Genomic DNA, 18,883 nt, shown 5'->3' with positions numbered 1-18,883 from the left:
AGAGAGAGTGTAACAAGGATGAGCCCATCAAAGCCAATCCCATGCGTTCTGAGGGGGGTTGAGGGAGCCCCCTCTCGCCATCCAAGCCCGAGAAGAGTGACCTACCACATGAGGAGAAGCATTACAGCTCTCGTAGTGAGCTTCGGGTATGCCAACAGGGCGCTGAGGGGCTGGGCCACGGGCTGCCGCAACATCAACACGTGGAGCTGAGCCTCCATCTTGGTGCGTGACACCAACGGAGCCCCGTTGGTTGCGCCAATCTGTCAATGAGGTATATTCCAAAATTGCTGAAACGCCAGAATTTTATTTTTTCTACACTCCTACACGACCTCTGCGTGTAACGAAACACACGATAAATTAATCCAGACAAGGAAAGGTTTTGCCAGCGCCAGGGATCGAACCCGCGACCAGCGAGACGAGAGAGCCACTCCTCAACCAGTCGGCCAAAGAGGTACCCCACTCGCAGAGTGAGTTATGGGAGGCTCGCCCATCAGGCAAGTCGCTGCACTACACGGCTCTCCATTCCTATTTAGATTAATTTCTGTGTTGAGATTTTCCATTTTCTATGAACTTTTCGGAGAGCATGGGCCATCACTCTACCTGTTACCCCTTCGGAGAGACACAAAAGAATCACAGGAGAGGATGCTCACCGCCTTGCCACCAGTGTAACGCCAGAATTTTCTCTTTACTACACTCCCACACGACCTCTGCGTGTAACGAAACACACGAGAAATTAATCCAGACAAGGAAAGGTTTTGCCAGCGCCGGGGATCGAACCCGCGACCAGCGAGACGGGAGAGCCACTCCATAACCAGTCGGCCAAAGAGGTACCCCACTCGCAGAGTGAGTTATGGGAGGCTCGCCCCTCAGGCAAGTCGCTGCACGACATTACCAGCCAGCGAGTGTTGGGTCACAGGGCACACGAAGCTTGAGCTATTCTTTCAATTATCGTAAATTACCTGTCTCCCTCTGGGGCCTGTAACAATTGCACTTAAATAATTTATAATAAGTGACACCATCGTTAATAAAAATGTAGCTGATCATGCTCGTTGTCTTATTTATTGGTAAACGAGAGAAAATATAAAGGCTGTCTGGCAGCCTCTCCTCATCCAAAATCTTTCTCGCATAAAAGACCTGCGAAATCAAACAAAAATGGGCTCTTCAAAAAATTATATTTACATTACAATATTTGCTGAGTACCTGCCGTGGGTGTAACAGTGTCGCCTTCGGCGAAATTCATCAAAAATATTAGGGCGTCGGGCATCTCGACAACCCCCTCTCCCCAGCACTAGGAAGGCAGGTGTTTGTTTCTCAGTGAGGTCATCGGGTTCCGCTCCCAGCATATTATTCTCCACCCTCAAGTGAGTGCTGGTTGTTGTGTGAGATAAACCAAGACCTTGGGTGGACGCCTCCCGCTACCAGGAGTGTGGGAAAGTGAAAGGTAATGGCGTTTAAGGCTAGGAGTTGTGGGTGGAGGGAAACACTATTGGACGGAAGCCAATGTCACACACGGACAAAAAACAAAGGAGGCTCGCTTTCTGTCGAGATGCCTGTTGGCTGGCGCCCAAATGTTTTTGATACTGATGCAGCCGAAGCAGGTACTCAGCATATAATGTAATGTAAATAAAAAAAAATGTAAAAGCTCATTTCTGCTTGATTTCACAGGTCTTTCATGTAAGAACGATTTTGGATGAGGAGAGGCTGCCGGACAGCATTTATATCTTCTCTCGTTTACAAACAAATAAAATAACGAGAATGATCAGCTACATTTTTATTAACAATAGTGTCACTTATTGTATTGAAGTGTAATTGTTGCAAGTCCTAGAGAAACACAGGTAATTTACGATAATTGAAAGAATAGCTCAAGCTTCGTGGGCTCTATGGCTCTAGCGGTGGTGACACCTGCTAAGGATGAATATACCCCATAAGGACCACACACTGTCTGTAGCATGACCACTTTGCCAACGATCACTTCACGTCTCCAGTATCCTTCTGTAACAGGCTTTGTTTCACCTCCACAACATTCAGCTAAAAGAAGCACACGCAAAATACGCACATTGAGAAGGATGTCCGCACTTTGCCGCACTTTTCCTTTGGACAGCAGCCATCTTGGAGACTCAGGAAGAAACCTGTATGGAGATGAACCACTATAATATATAGTTTCACATCAACTTAAGCTGCTCCGAGAGAACACAACCACGATGAATTTTAAATTGAAATCCATGACATGCATTATAGCTTATTGAGAATGTAGGATGAGCAAGAAAATAACAAATAGCTAACAGAGTTACTCACTGATATTCATGAAAAATAAGAACACAAGAGCATCAATAGATAGCAAAAGATTATTCTCACTAATCGCGCCAACGCACGTATATCTAACACCACCCTACGACTCCATTCTTGGGGTCTCCCCGAGCAAGTCACCATGCAGGCCCCCTTCGCATTCTAAGTAGTAAACCGTCCGGCAGGATCCATCAACTTGTTTTGTGGGGGTCCCAATGGACTCCTCCATACAAGATTGTCGTTTACAAATACAACCCAGTGAGCAGGATCGACTTCTGGTTAGCATGACCATTTTGCCAACGATCCCTCACGTCTCCAGCATCCTTTCCTAACAGGCTTTGTTTCACCTCCACAACAATCAGCTAAAAGAAGCACACTCATATAGCCTAAATTGGCGTTAACTGATTAAGCAGACAATAGGATTCGATTAACTATAACGATATTGATGACAGGATTAGTTACCCCTGTAAAGTTTAGAAAATGAATGTTAATGAAATTTGAGAAAACGTTAGCATCGATATATGGCACACAGCAATATTTCTCAGTACCTTTTTTTAACATATTTCTCAAATATTTCAATTACTGTATACAATTTGCCAGATGATCAAGCAGAAATATTTTCGAAGCCTTTTTCTGCTTAAATGTGCATTACTTTCATGCAAGGACGTGTTTTTTCCACCCGAGTTGTCAAGTACCGTCATAGCTTCATTATTTTCGTCTTGTGTAAAGAAAGAAACTTATCCACTACATTTTTTATACAAACAATATCAGTTTCTGTATTGATGTGTATTTATAGTTTGCCAAGAAAGAACGCAGGGGATTTACGGTAATTAAGAGATATTTTCAGGGAAAATCTCGGGTGGTCGACCGACAGTAGAGACATCTGGTGGGCCGTGCCTTTTAATAAGTTCCCCATAGGAGGCACTTCATCAGATCCATAAGCCTTCAGAGGATTGAGGCCATAGAGGGCGTAGAAAACATCTTTCTTAGAATATTAATTACAAACATAATGGAGTCAGTGGGAGGATGAGTGGGAGGAATATGCCCTGAATCGTCCAGAGTGGAGATTTTACAAAACCTCTGAGTGAAGAGTTCAGCCTTATAGACAGATGTGACAGCAGTGCTGCCATCAGGAAGAAGGAGAGGTGGGAAATATGTGGAAGTAAAATTGGTGGAGATATTTTTGGCCAGGTGCCAGTAGTCCCTGGAAGAATTAGAGAAAGCAAGGTTGCGGCACTTTCTATTAATGAAGTAGTTTTTGGTAAGTCGGATTTGGCATGATTCCGGGCGGAAATATAAAGATCGTAACTAGCAGAAGTGCAAAGGCTCTGATACCTTTTGTGAGCCGTCTCTCTATCTCTGATAGCACGAGAACAAGTATGATTGAACCAAGAGTTTTTAGCATGAGTGGTAGAAAATCAACGTGGAATGTGTATCTCCATTCCGGAGACAATCACCTCAATGATGCGCTGGGCACACCTAGAGGAGTCTCTTTCCTGGAAGCAGTATTCATTCCACGGGAAATCGGAAGAGTACATCATCATGTCGTCCCACCGATCTGAAGCAAAATGCCAGAAGCACAGCCTCTTCGGTAGGTCCTGAGGCTATACAGGAGCGATAGGAAAGAATTCGGAAATAAGGTTGTGATCGGAAGAGCCCAACGGAGAAAACAGTTTAACAGAGTAAGCCGAAGAGTTAGAGGTTAGGAAGAGGTCTAGAATGTTAGGCGTATCTCTAAGGCGGTGGGGAATATGTGTAGGGTGCCAAACCAACTGCTCTAAATAATTGAGGAGAGCTAAGTTGAAGGCTTGTTCACCAGGCTGGTCAGCGAAAGAGGATGGAAGCCAAAGCTGGTGGAGAATACTGAAATCTCCTAAGATGGAGATTTCAGCGAAGGGAAAGTGCTCCACTTTGGCGTTCAAATAGTCAGATAATTTTACAAAGTTGGTAGAATTAGGTGAGAGATAAACAGCACAAATTTATTTAATAATAGAATAACAATGAAGTCTCAGTCAGAAGGTGAAAAATTCTGATTAGAGTCAAGGTCGTGGGCACGAGAGCAAGTGATGTCGTTGCGTACGTAGACGCAACATCCAGCTTTGGACTGAAATTTAGGATAGATATAGTAGGAGGGAACAAAGAAGATATTGCTTTCAGTAGACCCCGAGACCTGTGTTTCGGTGAGGAAGAGAAGGTGAGAGGAGGAGAGATGGTGTTCCACGGAATGGAAGTTAGAGCAAAGACCGCGAATGTTGCAAAAGGTGATGAAAAGAAAGTTAGAAGAGTTTTCAGGACACCTTTTGTGGTCATTGCCAAAAAGGGAGTTAGATCAGGGGGCTTCATGGTCCCCCCCCCCTCCCCCCCCCTCAGATGGGGTCTCCGAGGCTCGGTTATTGTTAGCCATCAAGAATTTTGAATTTTAGATTTTCATTAGTGTTTAATGAGTGTGTGTGTGTGTGTGTGTGTGTGTGTGTGTGTGTGTGTGTGTGTGTGTGTGTGTGTGTTTGTAGTGTGTATGTAGTGTGGTGTGGAGAGTAAAGCAGGTATTTAACGAGAACGATCTCCGTTGAGCAGGCCCCGTCCGTAAGCAAATGCTGACTCTGCTCATGGACCATAGGGGCTACTAAAAACGAAACAAAAAGATCGGACAGGCTGGAGCTATTTTCTGCTTCTCAGGCAGCCCGCTCACATTAGCCCGGGCGCCTCACTTCACCCTTATTCGCTGGCTGGTTCTTATGCTCCTCCCACCTCAATGACGTCATCAGCCACATTTCTGCCCGGAATCGTGCCAAATCTATTCTCCGACTTGCTAAAAACTCCTTCATTAATAGAAAATGCCAAAACCTTGCTTTTTCTAATTCTTCCCGGGATTTCTGGCATCTAGCTCAAAACATCAACTTCACTTCTTCATCTTTCCCTCCTCTCCTTAGTCTTGACGGCAGCACCGCCGTCTCATCTATCTCTACGGCTGAACTCTTCTCTCTAACTTTCTCTAAAAACTCCACTCTGGACGATTCTGGGCATATTCCTCCTACTCATCCCCCCTCTGACTCCTTTATGCCTGTTATTAAGATTCTTATGAATGATGTTTTCTATGCTCTCTCTGGCCTCAATCCTCAGAAGGCTTATGGATCTGATGGAGTGCTTCCTATTGTCCTTAAAAACTGTGCTTCCGTGCTGACACCCTGCCTGGTCAAACTCTTTCGTCTCTGCCTGTCAACATCTACCTTTCCTTCATGCTGGAAATATGCCTTCATACAACCTGTGCCTAAGAAGGGTGACGGTTCCAATCCCTCAAACTACAGTCCTATAGCTTTACTTTCTTGTCTATCTAAGGCTTTTGGATCAATCCTTAACCAGAAGATTCAAAAGCACCTCTCCACTTCTGACCTTTTATCTGATCACCAATATGGTTTCCGCAAGGGGCGTTCTACTGGTGATCTCCTTGCCTTCCTAACTGACTTTTGGTCATCCTCTCTTAGCCGTTTCGGTGAAACCTTTGTTACTGCCCTGAACACATCAAAAGCCTTTGATAGGGTCTGGCACAAATCTTTACTTTCCAAACTACCCTCCTACGGTTTCTATCCTTCTCTCTGTACCTTTATCTCCAGTTTCCTTTCTGACCGTTCTATTTCTGTTGTGGTAAACGGTCACTGTTCTTCTCTTAAACCTATTAACAATGGTGTCCCGCAAGGTTCTGTCCTATCTCCCACTCTCTTTCTGTTGTTAATCGATGATCTTTTTTCCAAAACGAACTGTCCTATCCATACTTACGCCGATGACTCTACTCTGCATTACTCAACTTCTTTTAATAGAAGACCCACCCAACAGGAACTAAACGATTCCAGGCTGGAGTCAGCAGAACGCTTAGCCTCAGACCTTACTATTATCAGTGTTGGACGTAGCGGCACTACTAGTAGCGCCGCTACGTAGCGAAGCTACTTTTTTAGTAGCTGTAGCGGTAGTGCCACCCTTTTTTAGAAAGAGCGGCAAAAACGGTAGCGGCGCTACATTTTTAGGTAGGGCTAGTCACTACTCGCTACTCGGGGTGGACCAACTACGTACGTGATGAAAACGCGAATGAAACGTGTACAGTTCAGTGGGCTAAGCCACGGCCCGTCACTCTTGTCAGTCACGGTCTCAGTCGCCCGCCTCGAGGGATGGGACAGTGTTTGGAACAACGAGACAATCTTCTTAGGTATCAGTAAGTGATTAGTCACTCGTGGATATTTCTGATCACGGCTCACGAAGCCTTGGAAACTGGTACAAACTGGGTGAGTCAACCAGCACAGCAGAGGGAGGTGAGTGAATCTTCTAGCCTCACGTACATAAAGTACAAAGTGACTTACTCAGTAGTCTATCAAGGACGTGGAACGTAACAATTATATGTATAAAAGAGAATTATGTTTTTTTTTCAGTACTTATTGTTCACAAGTAGCGGTAGCGGCAGTAGTAGCGGTAGTGCACTACATTTAGAATAAAGTAGCTGTAGCGGTAGTGCCACTACAATTTGACTGAAGTAGTGGCAGCAGTAGTGCCACTACTTTTAGCAGGTAGTGGGCACAACACTGACTATTATTTCCGATTAGGGCAAGAAGAACCTGGTGTCCTTCAGCACCTCTAAAACACAGTTTCTCAACCTGTCCACTCGACACAATCTTCCAAACAACTATCCCCTATTCTTTGACAACATTCAGCTATCACCTTCTTCAACACTAAACATCCTCGGTCTATCTTTAACTCGAAATCTCAACTGGAAACTTCATATCTCTTACTAAATCAGCTTCCTCGAGGCTGGGCGTTCTGTACCTTCTCCGCCAGTTCTTCTCCCTCACACAATTGCTGTCCATTTACAGGGGCCTTGTCCGTCCTCGTATAGAGAATGCATCTCATGTGTGTGTGTGTGTGTGTGTGTGTGTGTGTGTGAGGGGGGGGGGGGGGGCTCCACTCACACCGCTCTCCTGGACAGAGTGGAGTCGGCTCTTCGACTCATCAGCTCTCCTCCTCTTACTGATAGTCTTATACATCTTAAATTCCGCCGCCATGTTACCTCTCTTTCTATCATCTATCGATATATTCACGCTGACTGCTCTTCTGACCTTGCTAACTGCATGCCTCCCCTCCTCCCGCGGCCCCGCTGCACTCGACTGTCCACTCTAGCCCATCCCTATACTGTCCAAACCCCTTCTGGAAGAGTTAACCAGCATCTTCACTCTTTCATCCCTTACACTGGTAAACTCTGGAACTGCCTTCCTTCGTCTGTATTTCCTCCTGCCTATGACTTGTCCTCTTTCAAGAAGAGTGTATCAAGACACCTCTCCATCCGAAATTGACCTCTTTTTTGGCTACTCTATCTATTTTCTGTTGTGGGAGCGGCGAATAGCGGGCTTTATATATATATATATATATATATATATATATATATATATATATATATATATATATATATATATATATATATATATATATATGTATATCTATATATATATATATATATATATATATATATATATATATATATATATATATATATATATATATATAATTTCTCTCTCTCTCTCTCTCTCTCTGTAAAAAACTCTCTCTCTCTCTCTCTCTCTCTCTCTCTCTCTCTCTCTCTCTCTCTCTCTCTCTCTCTCTCTCTCTCTCTCTCTCACTGACGAAGACAGGCAAAGCCTCAAAGAGAATTTGCACAAAATTTCATCTTGGTTGGATAGATGGGAGATGCCCTTTAACGTAGACAAGTGCCAGGTCCATCAAGTTGGAACAAGAAATAAGAAGTTCGATTACGAAATGCGCGGCGTTAAACTCAAAAGCGTTCAATGCGTTAAGGACCTGGGGGTCAAAATCGTGTCAATCCTCAAATTCTCACAGCAATGCATCGATGCAGCAAATAAAGCGAACAGAATGTTAGGCTTCATTAAAAGAAACTTTTTATTCAAGAATAAAGATGTAATACTTCCGCTCTACAATAGTTAAGTCAGACCCCACTTGGAATATGCGGTGCAGTTTTGGTCTCCGCACCATGCAAAGGACATTGCTAAATTAGAAGGTGTTCAGCGTCGGGCAACAAAAATGATCCCTTCCTTGTGCAACAAATCCTACGAAGAAAGGCTTTCCACCCTTAACATGTTCTCTCTTGAGAAACGTCGCCTCCGAGGAAAACTGATCGAATGTTTTAAAATACTTCATGGTTTCACGAATGTAGACAGATCAAAATTGTTTATGATCGATGACACTTTGCGAACGAGGAACAATGGCATAAAACTCAAATGTAGACAAGTAAATTCAGACTGCACCAAATTTTTCTTCACCAACGTTGTAGTGCGAGAATGGAATAAGCTTCCACCTTCAGTGGTCCAGTGTAACACGATTGACTCCTTTAAAAACAAGCTCGACCGTCCCTTCCTTGAACTTAATATTAACTAGAGTTGAAATGCAACGTTTTGGAGCCATCTGATTAATGTAGAATCACTTAGGTTTAAGGACAGACCACCTAGTCTTGACCATGGGGTCTGTGTTGTCTGATTTTCTATGTAAATCTATGTAAATTCTCTCTCTCTCTCTCTCTCTCTCTCTCTCTCTCTCTCTCTCTCTCTCTCTCTCTCTCTCTCTCTCTCTCTCTCTCTCTCTCTCTCTTTTTACTTTTTTGTACTATTTTGAATTTTTATATGTAGCTTCATAGATAGTCTATTTATAGTAGTTTATAGATAGCTCTCGCTTGATCTCGCTCTCTCTCCTCTCTTTTCTCTCCTTTCTCTTCTCTTTTCTTCTGTCTCCTCTTTTCTCTCTCTCTCTCTCTCTCTCTCTCTCTCTCTCTCTCTCTCTCTCTCTCTCTCCTTTTTTTTTAAACTACTTAAAATATTTATAGGTAGGGACTTTGCATACATCTTATTTATTCCTAGATGGGTTCTGATTAAAGCCCCGTTCACACTGTGCCGACTCAGGGCCAAGACAACCCACGACTCTAGGGTACACGAGGTCTTGGGTGTTGATGTGAAAGGGTCGGGCATGTCTTGAAAGAGGTCTTGAGACTGCCAAGCCGACGTCGTGACGGGAGTCTGGGGTCGTGAGGGGTAGCGCAGAAAAGTATGCCATGCTAAACTTTCACGACAAGAGTCGGCAAGAGTCTGGACCAACCGTCACTTCCGGTTGAAGTCTGAGGGAGGTCGGGGGCAGTCGTGACGACTGTCGTCAACAGTCTTGGCTTGTCTTGAGACAGTCGTGACGACTGTCGGGGCCATTTTTCAAGTTTTTACCGTTTGCTGTCGGCACAGTCGTCTGTGCCGACTACTTAAGAATGATTAGGGACTATCGTGACGACAGTCTTCCCCTAATGAAGGAAGTTTGTGACGACTATCGGCTCAAATTTTGGCTAACACTGCCGCCATCAAGAAATATATATTTTTATTTTGCAATCACAAGCACAATAGCAACTTCTGGGCATGGTTACGTTTCGCTGGCACAAACTTGGAAGCCGCACAGTACGCACGCACTCCTTTTGCCTCGATCTCTCTTGTGTTGAATGACACAACTAGGATTGCCACCCTGAGGTCAGAAAAATGTGGAATGCAACATCTCACTCTCCAATACGGAATGGATCCATATTTAAAGGAACGGGTGGCAACCCTGAAATTTCTCGAACATGCAATGAGTGACAGCCGCAGCACGCTACTGGTGGAAGCAGGAGGGAGGGGGGAGGGACGTTACGTCGCGTATTTTACACGTATTTTAGGACGAACCTTTGACAAATTTTACGGGGTGGTTTTGTGATTAACCGAAAAATGCGCTCACTACAATTGTAAGATACTGAATTTTATCTGCTTGACCATTCAGATAACAAAATACCGTACGGAACAAATGCCCGTATTGGCTCAAAACGGAACGATACATTTCATCCTCGAATAAAGAGCGATTCCGTATTTTAAGGAACAGCAAGGCTGCCGCCAAAACAGTCGCGAAGACCGTCAGGAAGACCGTCGGCCAACTCCTTGGCAACTGTCGGGCAGCTAGTCGGCCATCCAGTTGACAGACAATCTGGAACTGTCGTCAAGACCGTCTGCGGCTGTCGGCTAATCGGTCGGCAGATTCGTGGTTGTCGTAGACATGGCGCCATTTCAAAAAATGACCGTTGAGACTCGTCTTGAGACTAGTTGGCAGCATGTCGCAGACATTCATTCAATTAGTTGGCCGAATGTCCCAGAGTCGGCAATCATGGTAGCCGACACCAAGACGCCAAAAATTCTTGGAGCGTGGGAGCCGACTTGTCAAAAGCAGAAGTCGCTGGGTTGTCGTGGCCCAGAGTCGGCACAGTGTGAACGGGGCTTAAGTCTTTTGCAATCAAATGTTTTCGCTCCACAATACTACTCGTGAACACTTGTTATTCATTCACCTTCTGACTTCCCTGTCTTTAAAACTGTTTGACATTACTTTTAAACCCCAACCATATTTGTATCAACTGAACAACTCTTAAATTCATCTCATTCATCCAGGTGAGGTGAGGAAGGGAGGGAGGAAGGGTGAGGTGTATTTAATTGTAAACATATTTTTGTTTTTCGGTGTAAAAATAACTATTAAAACATGACTGACAGAAATTAATCAACATCTATTTCAACTTGAAAGTAGGTATACGGTCCCTGAAAGTCAAGACCAGGACCAGGATTGCCCACTGCCCATCAAACGTAGCATCCTCGTGTGATTAGTGCATGTCATGTTCCCACAGCAGCTCAGCGAAAGTTACCGCCCGAAGGTCTGGGTCCCGAGCAAAATCGTTCCCTTGAAATACCGGTTTAAGAGGATTTGTCTTTTAAGAGAGCATGCTGAACTGCTCTCTGGTGTTAATGAGACAATTGGGAAAAGGAAAGTGAGGACACGGGAAGGGTCTTTGATAGGCTTCCAACACTCTCTCGCCTCCTGTATATACCTCACCAAGAGTAGCTTGCATCCAATTCAGCAGCTGTCTGACTGCAGGTGGATGTCATGGAGGAAGTAATATGGTTTCCTTGACCACTGTCCAGTGACAATGTCGGAGAGCAACGTTATCATGTATTATGAAATTCATACAATTCATTTCTATTATCCTTAAATGCAACATATTCAAAGCATTAAAAAGCCTTTTTTATTATGTACAGTATATTTAATATACAATTTCATATTATGATCAACGGCATCCGGACAGGGGAGCAGAACTTCAGCCCGGCTCCGTCATCATCCCCATTCAAATTGTATGACTGAACGATCAAATTGAAATGACCATATGATTGGGATAAAACAAACTGATATGGAAAGAAAAATATTGGGTATATAATAATATGGAGAGCCAGAAAGTGAGCTTTAAGGATTAGAAGACAAACAAAGATTGAAGATATTTGAAAGACCGAAGAATAAGAATAGACTTGGAAAGGCCACATCATGCGCAGAACTGCTAACAGATGGACAACCACAGTAACAGAGTGGCAGCACATGGATTGTAAAAGTCAGTGCAGATTGAGGACCAGGTGGAGACAAAATAAAAGCATTTGATGGAGCAGGTTGGAGTACACGAACATGAGAGAGAGGTAGAGAATGCTAGATGTGTTGAAGAGCTTCCTCTTGATTCTATACCTACTCCTATGTATAGTCTGTCGTCTTAACAAAAAAACTCTTGGATTTGCCACATCCGACCTCCGAAAAGCATGCATGAATCGTCTGTTTTAACGCTGTCTGATTTGTCACAAGAAACCTGAATAATTTGAATTTGTCATGTTTCCTGTTTCGTCCATGGTTATTTCAAGCACTGCACATACAGTCATACTTAAAGAACTAACGCCGAGAATATTGTGCACAATGATCTGGCACCAAGGTAAAGCTTTGAGACAATGTGGATCACTGGGTCCCAGCTGACGATGCTCTGATACGACGCGCTGCGCGCATAGATCGGCTGATGCACAGTGGGTAAAACAAAGTCTAGTGACTTACCCTAACTCCTCCTTTATCCTTGATCAGCATGACCTCAGTCTTGTCACTAATTCCTAGCTGGGTGTGGCTGCGGCTAAGCTCTTGTTTGGTGGGGATCAGGACACTGCATTTCGTTGGATATGCTTTTTCCTGCCTCGACACGGGGAGAAACACAACCCAGGGAAGGATGCCTACTGCTACGATACCGCCGTTATGAGAGAGGTCGCCATTTTCTCGAAGCACATGAGAAATAATTGAACTACTAGTTAATAAATACTTATCCATTAATCCATCTGGGATTCAAATACGGGCTCACGAGCCCTGTGATGGACTCTAGCGTCAAGCAAAGGGTGCCCAGTGCCTCAAGTCATGGCTTTCCGTTAACGACACCTCGGGCCATTATACAGTCTCAAGGAGTGATCTCCAATATGGCACATAGTTTTTCAAGCTTATCAAATTGCCCTACGTTACCCTGCTATTCTAAAGTCCGATTCAGCTATGAAGTCAGTTTGGACGGGACCTGCTCGAAGCGTCCTCTAGCCAGAGCGCTGCCAAATCAATTTGATGTACACCAGATTACGCTTGCTTTCGTGCTATTTAAGATAAAGAGGCAGGTCACAAAAGATACCAGAACCTTCCCACTCCTTCTAATCACGACCTTTACATTTTTGCCAGAAATCGTGCCAAATCTATTCTTCGACTAACCAAAAATACTTTCATCAAGAGTAAATGCCAACACCTTGCTTTTTTTCAGACTTCTGACACCTTGCCAAAAGTATCTCTAACAATTTCACTTCTCCATCTTTCTCACCTCTCCTTAATCCTAATGGCAGCACGACTCTCACATCTATCTTTAACCTTTCAACATCTACTTTTCCTTCCTGATGGAGGTACGCCTATAAGGCTACACCTTGTACCTAGGAGGGATGATCGCGCTAATCCTTCAAACTACCGTCCTATAGCTTTACTTTCCGATTTTTCTAATGCTTTTGAATTTTCCCTTAACAGGAAGATTCATAAGCATCTATCCACTTCTGACCTTCTATCTAATCGTCAGTATGGGTTCCGCAAGGGGCGTTCTACTGTTGATCTTCTCGCATTACTAACTGTCTTCTGGTCGTCCTCTCTTAGCCGTTTCGGTGACACTTTTGTTGTTGTCTAAGACATCCCGAAAACTTTTGACAAAGTCTGGCACAAATCTTTGCTTTCCAAACTACCCTCCAACGGATTCTATCCCTCTCTCTGTAGTTTCACCTTTAGTTTCCTTTCTGGCCAATCTATCTTAGCTATGGTACACGGTCACTGTTCTTCCCTTAAACCTATCAACAATGGTCTCCCGCAAGGCTCTGTTCTATCTCCCACTCTCTTTCTATTGTTCACTGATGATTTTCTTTCCAAAAACAAACTGCCCTATATCCACTCTTACTCTGATGACTCTACTCTACATTACTCAACATCTTCTGACAGAAGACCCTTCCAACAGGAACTACATTATTCTAGCCTGGAGGCCGCATAACGTTTAATCTCAGACTTTACTATCATTTCCGATTGGGGCAAGAAGAACTTGGTGTCCTTCAACACCTCAAAAACTTAATTTTTCCACCTGTTAACTCGACACAATCTTCCAAACATCTATCCCTTATACTTCGATAATTCTCAGCTGCAGCTGAGGATCTTTTTTGAAGAAGGTGGCATGCCACCTTCTTCAAAAAACATCCTCGCTCTATCCTTAACTCAAAATCTCAACTGGGAACTTCATACCTTCTCTCTAAACCCTGAGTAACACTGACCCTACGAACTGATAATGACCGTCAGCGACCTCAAAATGCTGTGATTCACACCCGCCGCTTCCCGACCACGTTGGTGGCCGAGCAATCGTGTTACCGAACGGCTACCGGCGGTCGTCCAGTGTAAGTCCAATGGACGGCCACCATGGTAAGATTCACACCTTGACCTCACACTTGGAGTTACGTCGAGACACCCACCATGCACCGACCGGTGACCGACAGGCAAGGACCGGTCACTGATCATCGGCGCCCGGTGCGCGGCCTGTCGCAATGAGGATGGCGATCTTCCGTAACGACCGGTAGTATAAGATTGTAATACAATCTTATACTACCGGCAATCGACATACTACGTCGATTGCGGGCCAGTAGACCACCGGTCGCACGATCGACGCCGTCCAGTCTGTAGACATCGGTGATCGATGGTCTACCACAAGAAACCACCCGGACGCCGACAGATACCACAGTGGTCGGCGTCCTGTATTTGTCGTATAAAAACCTGCACAGTCTGGGGCGGCGATCACACCTTTACCTCTACCTTTTAGCGTACATGCCGTCCTTTTATTACGGTCGCTCCGCCCACAATGACCTGACGTCGTCTAGTCTCTTCTAATCGTTGAGAGCGGTGGTGGTCCGCACTCAACCCAGACACAAACAGTAGCCAATAGACGGGGAGCAGGCGCCAACCATGCGGCCATTAGACCACCAGTAGATGATCACCGTGCGGCGATTGGATGTCGTCCAGTTGTCGTCCAGCCTACCGACTGGAGTTTTTTGGTGCAGCACCTGAAACATCTAGCCAACCTTTTCGGTCGCACGGCGGACAGACACATGACGATCGCACGCACGACCATGTGCGAACTCCCGCGACTTGCAGGTCGCGGGAGGTCGTCATTAGCTCGTAAAGTCAGTGTGACTGGGCCTTTGCTAAATCTGTTTCCTCGAGGCTGGGCGTTCTAAATCGTCTCGGCCAGTACTCTTCCCCCTCCCAGATGCCATCCATATACAGGGGCCTTGTCCGCCATTGTATGGAGTATGCATCTCATGGGTGTGTGTCAGGGGGGGGGGGGGGTTCTCCACACACACACACACACACACACACACACACACACACACACACACACACACAGCTCTGTTGAACAGAGTAAAGTCTAAGGCTCGTCGCCTCATCAACTTCCCTTCTCTTACTGACAGTTTTCTACCTCTTAAATTCTGCCGCCATGTTGCCTCTCTTTCTGTCTTCTGTTGATACTTTCATGCTGACTGCTCTTCTGAACTTGCCAACTGCATGCCTCCCCCCTCCCGCGGCCCCGCTGCACTCGAAATTCTGCTATAGTTCATCCCTATATTGTCCTAATCCTTCATGCAAGAGTTAGACGGTCATCCCACTGGCAGAAGACAGCGGGCGACATCCTGCGACAGCCCGATTTGTCTAATATCGGCGACGAAATTCTAGTTTTGTCCGTTAATCGGCGGGTGTGGGCGCTTGTCGGAAACCACTTGCGACCGCTATTGCCGACAATCTCCCATTGTCTGCTATTCGGCGCGACTGCCCCTTTTTTTTCCTTTTAAAAAAAGGAACGGGAAAAATCTGTCGCCGAAGAACTGCAATAGTCGGTGACATATGGCGATTGTGATCGGCGACAAAAGGCGACAGTCGGAGTTAGTCAGCGACAAATGGTCATACTAATCGGCGACCATAGCCGATAGCCGCCGATACGTATTTTTGAGAGCAAATTTAAACCTGTCGCAAGTTGTCGCCAAGTGTCGCCGGCATGTTGCAGGCTGTCGGCAGCATGTCGCCGGCTTGTCGCCATCCAATTTTCACAAGTCGGCAATGCTACTATTGTCATGCCACAGACACGTTAAATTTGTGTCGCCTACTGTCGCAGACTGTCCCAGATTGTCGCAGATTATGACCGGCGACAGTCGGTGATGGGACACAATACAAGTTTAATCCTGTTTTGGCCGCCGCCAGTTGCGGACAGTAGGCGGCTGTCGGAAACTTGCCGCCGGCTGTTGCAGACAACTGTCACCAAGTGTCGGTGCCATGGCTGGTGCCGCGAGATGTCTGTGAGACGGTCATCCCACTGGCGGCAGACATCTTGCGACAGCCCCCGATTTTCAAGATTGCAAAGTGTCTCGAGATGCTGCAAACCAAGTCGCAAGGTGTCGGCGGCATGGTCTCGGCCTATCTCGCGGCACCAGCCATGGCGCCGACCTTTGGCGACAGCTGCCTGCCGGCGACATGCCGCCGACAGCCTGCAACATGCCGGCGACACTTGGCGACAACTTGTAACAGGTTTAAATTTGCTCTCAAAACTACGTATCGGCGGCTACCGACTATGGTTACCGATTAGTATGACCGTTTGTCGCTGACTAACTCCGATTGACGCCTTTTGTCGCCGATCACAATCACCATATGTCACCGACTATTGAAGTTCATCGGCGACAAATTTTCCCGTTCCTTTTTTTTTAAAAAAAAAGGGGCAGTCGCGCCGAATAGCAGACAATCGAAGATTGTCGGCAATAACGGTCGCAAGTGATTTCCGACAAGCGCCCACACCCGCCGATTAACGGACCAAACTAGAATTTTGTAGCCGATACTAGACAAATCGGGCTGTCGCGGGATGTCGCGCGCTGTCTGCCGCCAGTGGGATAACCGTCTGACAATTTTGCCTCAGCCAAAGAAATCGCCGATGACGACAATTGTTGCAGATAACCCGAGATAGGCCGAGACCATACCGCCGACACCTTGCGACTTGGTCTGCAACATCTCGAGACATTTTGCAACCTTGAAAATCGGGGGTTGTCGCAAGGTGTCTGCCGACAGTGGGATGACCGTCTTAACCAACATCTTCATTTTTTCGCCCCTTACACTGGCAAACTCTGAAACAATCTTCCTTCGTCTGTATTTCCTCCGACCTACGACTTGAACTCTTTCAAGTCCTCCCGAAATTGGCCTCTCTTTTGGCCACTCTTCTAAACTCTTCTTTATAGGGGCAGTGATTGGTGGCCTTTTTTTCTCGTTATCATTTTTCTTTGCCATTGAGCTGCTTCCTCTACTGTAAAAATAAAGAGAATATTGATACAATTTCAAATAATACGTAGATGGCATATGAGTGAGCGAGTGATGTAGCCTATTAGGGGTGATGCAGAAGCACTGTGAAGAGGTTCGGGCCACACCCAAACTGACTTCATATTTGTGTCGGACTATGATATATTCCAATTTGTCTGTCAACTTCGATGTCATCTGCAAACTTGCTAACAAACTAATAATAACAATCTATTAATATAAGTCACCCTGCAAAATAAACAATAACAGACTCAGTACTGACCCCTATACAACCCTTATCAGTTTTTCTTTTCCATGGAGCTAAATTCTTTGTCCTGTCTGCCAAGGACAGGAGAACTATTCTGAGCCAATATTTCTATTTCTCACCCTATCATATCAAACTGATTCAAAGTTCAAGTCTGTCTTGAATGCACAAATAATTAACAGAACATTTATCTCCAAATAAATAATCGAGTAGAAACATTCATTGAATAAAGTGTAAATTGAATAACGCAGGTTCGTCTAGGTGAAGTGAAGGAGTGGGCAATGACCAACATTCATGTTCATAGGCTCACCTCCAGTACAAGAATCCGAGGAGCGAGGGGAAGATGGATATGATGGCGAGGTGCTGCCAGTGTGGTACGAGCCAGGCCACCAGCGCCGTGAAGCACATCCCGAAGGTCCAACTCAGGAAGGAGAGCATCACGGCCAGGGCGCGACGCTCGGGTGGAATCAACTCCATGACTGCCGACGGAGGCCTAAAGTCTCAGGAGGTGTCGTGTTTAGTGTAAGCGACGTGACCTGGTAACCCCAACATTCTAATGATGGTTTTCTCTGGGATAAGTTGATGTCTAAATGAGTTATTAACGTAAATTTGCACATATATGTATGAGGTAATGCAGCATCAACTACCATTAACGTATAAGATGTCATCGTGAAAACAATATTGGTAATGATTTTATATATATATATATATATATATATATATATATATATATATATATATGTATATATATATATATATATATATATATATATATATATATATATATATATATATATATATATTGGGGGGCTCCACTCACACAGCTCTTCTGGACAGAGTGGACAAAGCTCTTCGTCTCATCAGCTCTCCTCCTCTTACTGAGTCTTCTACCTCTTAAATTCTGTCGCGATGTTGCCTCTCTTTCTATCTTCTATCGATATTTTCACGCTGATTGCTCTTCTGAACTTGCTAACTGCATGCCTCCCCACCTCCTACGGACTGGCCTCACACGACTTTTTGATCAAGCTTATCTCTATACTGTCCAAACCCCTTATGCAAGAGTTAACCAGCATCTTCACTCTTTCATCCCTCACGCTGGTAAACTCTGGAACGATCTTCCCTCATCTGTATTTCCTCCTGCCTACGACTTGAACTCTTTCAAGAGGGGGGTATCAGGACACCTCTCCTCCCGAAATTGATTTTTCTTTTTGGCCACTCCTCTGTACTCTATTCAGGAGGAGTAAGTAGCGTTTTTTTTTTTTTTCATTATTATTTTTTTTTACGCCCTTTTTTTCCATTTCATGAGGCGTCACCGGTAAGGGTCTGTGGTCCCTCCTTGGAAGGACGTACGCGCGACCCCGACGGCCTACATATAGCCCGTGTCCCCACCTTTAAGGTGGCGACGAATTAAGAAAAAAAAAAGACTTCTACAAACAGGATGCTCGTATACAAAGTCATTTTTCGTAAACCAAGGCATTTAAAAAAAAAAAATTGCTCGTAAATCAAAACACTCATAACCTAAGGCACTCCTAAATCGAGGTTTCACTATATATATAT

The 18,883-nt window shown here is 45.0% G+C and overlaps 1 protein-coding gene across 1 annotated transcript in view; it reads right to left on the bottom strand.

The window, feature by feature from the left end:
* The window catches only part of LOC127004548 (solute carrier family 22 member 7-like), a gene marked incomplete in the record, with an annotated part of 89,976 nt that overhangs the window by 13,017 nt on the left and 58,076 nt on the right, over positions 1-18,883 (bottom strand). Inside the window, 3 exon segments of the mRNA XM_050872389.1 lie at positions 106-260; positions 2,057-2,129; positions 17,637-17,805. Of these exon segments, the coding sequence (XP_050728346.1) occupies positions 106-260; positions 2,057-2,129; positions 17,637-17,805 (397 nt within the window).

The sequence above is a fragment of the Eriocheir sinensis genome, chromosome 3, assembly GCF_024679095.1.
Source record: "Eriocheir sinensis breed Jianghai 21 chromosome 3, ASM2467909v1, whole genome shotgun sequence".
NCBI lineage: Eukaryota > Metazoa > Arthropoda > Malacostraca > Decapoda > Varunidae > Eriocheir > Eriocheir sinensis.
The sequence above is the reverse complement of the archived record's forward strand: the minus strand, read 5'-3'. Positions and strand labels throughout refer to the sequence as shown.